A 4,600-nucleotide genomic window follows, 5' to 3' on the forward strand; every position below is an offset into this window, starting at 1 on the left:
TCTTATGCATTTACAATCGAGCTACGTAATGTTGGTTACTTGTAATAAGAAATCACCTATGTAAGAGAGAAATGGGGCCGCTTAGAATTGTCTGGGGCTTAATTTTTATGAACTCTCATAGAACAAGGCGTATGTTCATGGCTATAAAGAACATAACAATGACAACTAAATTGTGTCAGAAAGAATCTTATGTGGAGTATATCATCTTTTACATAAAAGGCAGAACAGTTCAAAGACATCGTGTCTACTGATCAGCTAGTAAAATATATATACTTTCACAAGAAAATGTTCAAAGAGTAATACATTCCCATCTTATGTAGGCTTCAACCATTGAACTATATCACCAAGTCTTTATGCCTCCGTTTCTCTGTCTCTCTCAATTTTCATTCATGTGAAGAATTGTTAGAAAAAATGGCATAAATTTTAAGCGGGACACGTTTGGTTATTTTGAAAGATCAAGTTCGAAATCATATATTTACTTGCCAAAAATGATACTTTGGTGAATGAGAAATTGAATGTTGCATTTGAAGATGTTTTGCATTGAAAGAGAAGCTTTTTAAAAGTTATCTCACATAGGAAAATAGATAAAGACAATGACCACTTTAAATGTGATTACAATTTTGAAGAGTGTAATCATATGTAGCATAGAGGTTCTCTCCACGTGTACACTCAAAAGACGTAAATCATGGATTGAAATAGACTTCGGACCTTGAACTTGTGTCCGGACGCGACCTACATCCACGAATGTCGGACCGAATGAACCAAAAATTGGCCCTTAGGAGGTTTCACATTTTGCCTTTATTTTATCATCTTTCCAAATGAAAACCTTCCAAGTTCTCTTAACTCCTAAAACTCAGGTGTTAACGGAGAGATTATTAGTTGGGTTAATGGTGGTTAATGGCATAACTCGTGGCCAGTTGATTTTCCTTTACAGCCTATTATTCAGCTATTTTTTTCTCCTTTGTAAACACACGAAATCACTCTTCTCTGCATAAAATTGTCTTTCGTTTGCATAAAAAATTTTACTTTCTTCAAGTTTTTGATGATAGTGTTTAGATGTTAAGTTAGTTAACCGAAGTAGCATCTACGGTGCTCAGACTCTACTGATTTTTCGTTGTATCCTGAAAAACAGATGCTCAAACTAAAACTCAAGCACCAACAATGAGGGAATGAATTTGTTTTAAGAAAACCGTGTTTACAAAAGTCTCAGGTTGTAGATTTACAGTATTTTTAGCGCATAATATATTTCTTCAGTTTGCATTCTCTGTTTGTTTACATTCTTACTGTAGTAAATAAAATTTATATTATTCTATATTATTTTAAAAAAAATTATGGGAAATGGCATTACTCCATTATCCATTATTAAAACTTTTTCTAAGATATAGCATGGCAGAAACTTGAGATTTTGTTAATACTAAAGGCATATTTGAAGAACTCCACACACAATTATATGGATGACACATGCATTCACTTTAAGCTCTCAAATTCCATTGATTTTTTCAATGCTGACTTGCAAAACTATTTTAGCACTAAGTAAACTTTCGTTTATTGCTATTGGAACCTTGATGGCGAAGTTGAAGTTTGAGGTGGCAAAATTCTTCTATCTTGCTTACTAAATCTACAATGGTATCCATTTGATTTGTGCATGAGTTGAACAATATCCACAATGATGAATTGTGAAAAAAATGTGAAAGTGTGCTACTGTAATTCTTGATGATGTCATGGATGGACTACCAACTTAATTTATGCTAAAGGAATTATATTTGGAAGTGCATACAGAAGTGTTTAACAAATTGCCTAGTTTGAAAATTTTCAATTTAGAGATTTCAGATATTTAGTATGAAAGATTGTTGCAACTTTACCGATAACTTGCAAGCTATGCATGGATTCATTATCAAGCATTCGAATAATATCAGTTTATTCTTATCGAGCTCAAATTAAATTTGGCACCAAGTGGACATTTTCTTGCTGCCTTTTATGGTTCTCAATATTATGAAGATTTCATGGCAAAATATGGTTATCGAGGTGTACGACAAGTGTTTGATAAAATGTCCAACTCGAATTTTTCTTATTCAGAACCCGTTTTGATCATCGTATTTATTATTCGAGGCAAGCCTATAAGTCCTCGCTCATCAAGGCTAACTAATGATTTTCTTATTATCGATTGCGAACTCTAACTCGTAGATTTCTTATTATCAAAGACAGCTTGGAGCCCTCGTTCCTTGAATAAAGGAAGATGCGGTATATTGGAGTCCTCGTTCCTTGAAAAAATGAAGAGATAAATCGTCGGACATGTTTGCCCTTGCAAAAAGAACATTTTTTGGCCTTATTTGCAGGATGTTTATTCTCCGTGAGATGCTTATTCTTCATCCTCACTATCGCAATGGGTGAGGAATAATTCATGTAAACAGGATATACAAATAAGATATGGATACAGATATGATAAACATACAAAATAATCATGATTTATAGTACAATAAAATAATCATGATTGATTAGTACATGCATTAGTAAAATAATCATTATAAATGCAGTAAAAAAGATACTAGAACAGCTATGCATAAATCATCAATCTATGTATTTGCTTAATTCCATAAACCAATACAGAAATATTATTTGGATCCGTGAATTGATAAAAAATTCACATGTCATCAAATTAAATTTAGTGCACCTGATAGATGATTATACTTACCAAAAAAAAATTATTTTCTAATTAATCCAATTTAATTTTTGAGAGAGTCGTGGTGAAAACGTGTTATAAACTAGAGAGAAAAAAAGGAAAAGTAAAAAAAAAAATTAATGAACTTATGTGTTTTATTAAGAACTAAAACCCCATATTTATAGAGAAGAACTATGGCTATAAGGGTTACAACAGTCATAATAACTAGGGTTAAATAAGTATGAAAGTTATTCATGAATATTACTATATTTACAACTTGGCATAAATTACATAATGACATATTGCTTTCAAATAGATGTTACGAAAAAAAATCTAAAAAAGTATAAATCATTATGGAAACATGAGGGAATAAGTTTTAAAAAGATTTATTAATTAAGTACATTATCTACTTATCATACATGAAAAATTGGATTTAATAAATCTTCAAATTGAATCAAGATAAGGTTAAGTATTAATATGCTAGTTTCAATAATAATAATAATAATAAATAAATAAAAATACTTAGAGCAAATGCTAAATTCATAAGTCAAACTAATTTATAATATCCTTCTCGATTGTAAGGAAGAAAAGGGACACATTTGACCTATATAAATAGCATTTTTCCATGCTATATAAGAATTTGACTAGTTACATTCACACAACAATTTTTATTTTCTGCATCACATTTTAATTACACTTAACATCCTTAATTTTTGCAAATTATAGTATTTATGTACCTAACGATTTTTCATGTCATTCGTATCCACAAATTTTTCATTAGTTAACACATTTAATATTTTATAATAGTTTAATGTCCAAAGTAAGTTGAAATGGTGTAAAATATCTTAGTTCCCATCATATTTTTAATAAATAAATGAATAAAAAGTACAAAAAAAAAAAAATTCCCCTCATTTCAAAGCATGAAAATAAAATATTTTAATATAAATTATTATCAGGGACGAGACATACTAATTAAAAGAATGTTAAAAATAAGAATTCGACAAAAAAAAGTTCAGAAAATAATTGTTACAATGAACAAAAATTGAGCAAGCTTAACTCCAATTAAAATGTAGTGTATCAAATAAAAATTGTGATATCAATATAATCACAGTGAGAATTTCTATAGTAAAAAATATACTATTGAAAAGAAAAATTGCTTTTGTCTATTCTGTTTTCTTGTTTGGGACTATGATGTTAGGGTGTGTTTGTTTACCAATATTTTTCATGAAAAATGCGTTTTTTCCATCCAAAATTTCAATTTCATATTGTTTGATTGATATTTTTTCACGGAAAACATTTTCTTACTTTTGGTCACATGACTATATTTTCCTCAAAATCAAAGAAAAAATGAGTAAGATTTTATTTTTCAGGAAATTCTCTCTTTCTCTCTCTCTCTCACACACACATCTATCTGCACTCTCTCATTTATCCACCAATAAAAAAGGACAAGTATAATATTTTTTAGATTAAAAACTAAATCAATCAAATATATTTAATTGGTAATTTTCATGCAAATAAGTTTTAAATTGTCTAGAATTTATTTTCTTTCTATGTAAATTCTATGTTTGTAATTAAATGCACCCTTAAAAGAAAATTTCACACATTTCCATTTCTTTGAAATTTGGGAATTGTTTCCTTTCCAATACATTGTGACACCACTCTTTTCCAATGTGCTTTGCCATTTTTACACACTAAATTTTTATACTTTGATTGAACTTACATTGTTGCCAAGTGTTAATTGGATAAAAACAGTTTGAAATTTAAATTATCGAATTGAATAATACTACATACAAAGTGTCAACCAAAGTGTACTTGCAGTAGGATTATACTATCTTCATTACAAGGATTATTCCATATGACTAAATGGGGGTTACCAAATGGTGTCCCCCCTCTCACAATGCATGGCGGGCCCCTCGTGAATTTAAAATTGTCGACATGTGG

At 29.7% G+C, this 4,600-nt stretch overlaps 1 protein-coding gene across 1 annotated transcript in view; it reads left to right on the forward strand.

The window, feature by feature from the left end:
* Window positions 1-4,600, forward strand: part of LOC111404546 (histone-lysine N-methyltransferase, H3 lysine-9 specific SUVH1-like) — an 18,037-nt gene that overhangs the window by 5,055 nt on the left and 8,382 nt on the right. Inside the window, exons 2-4 of the mRNA XM_023033338.1 lie at window positions 2,185-2,241; window positions 2,337-2,387; window positions 2,535-2,577. Coding sequence (XP_022889106.1) covers window positions 2,185-2,241; window positions 2,337-2,387; window positions 2,535-2,577 — 151 coding nt within the window. The remainder of the gene's footprint in view (window positions 1-2,184; window positions 2,242-2,336; window positions 2,388-2,534; window positions 2,578-4,600) is intronic.

This window comes from Olea europaea, chromosome 11, assembly GCF_002742605.1.
Source record: "Olea europaea var. sylvestris chromosome 11, O_europaea_v1, whole genome shotgun sequence".
NCBI lineage: Eukaryota > Viridiplantae > Streptophyta > Magnoliopsida > Lamiales > Oleaceae > Olea > Olea europaea.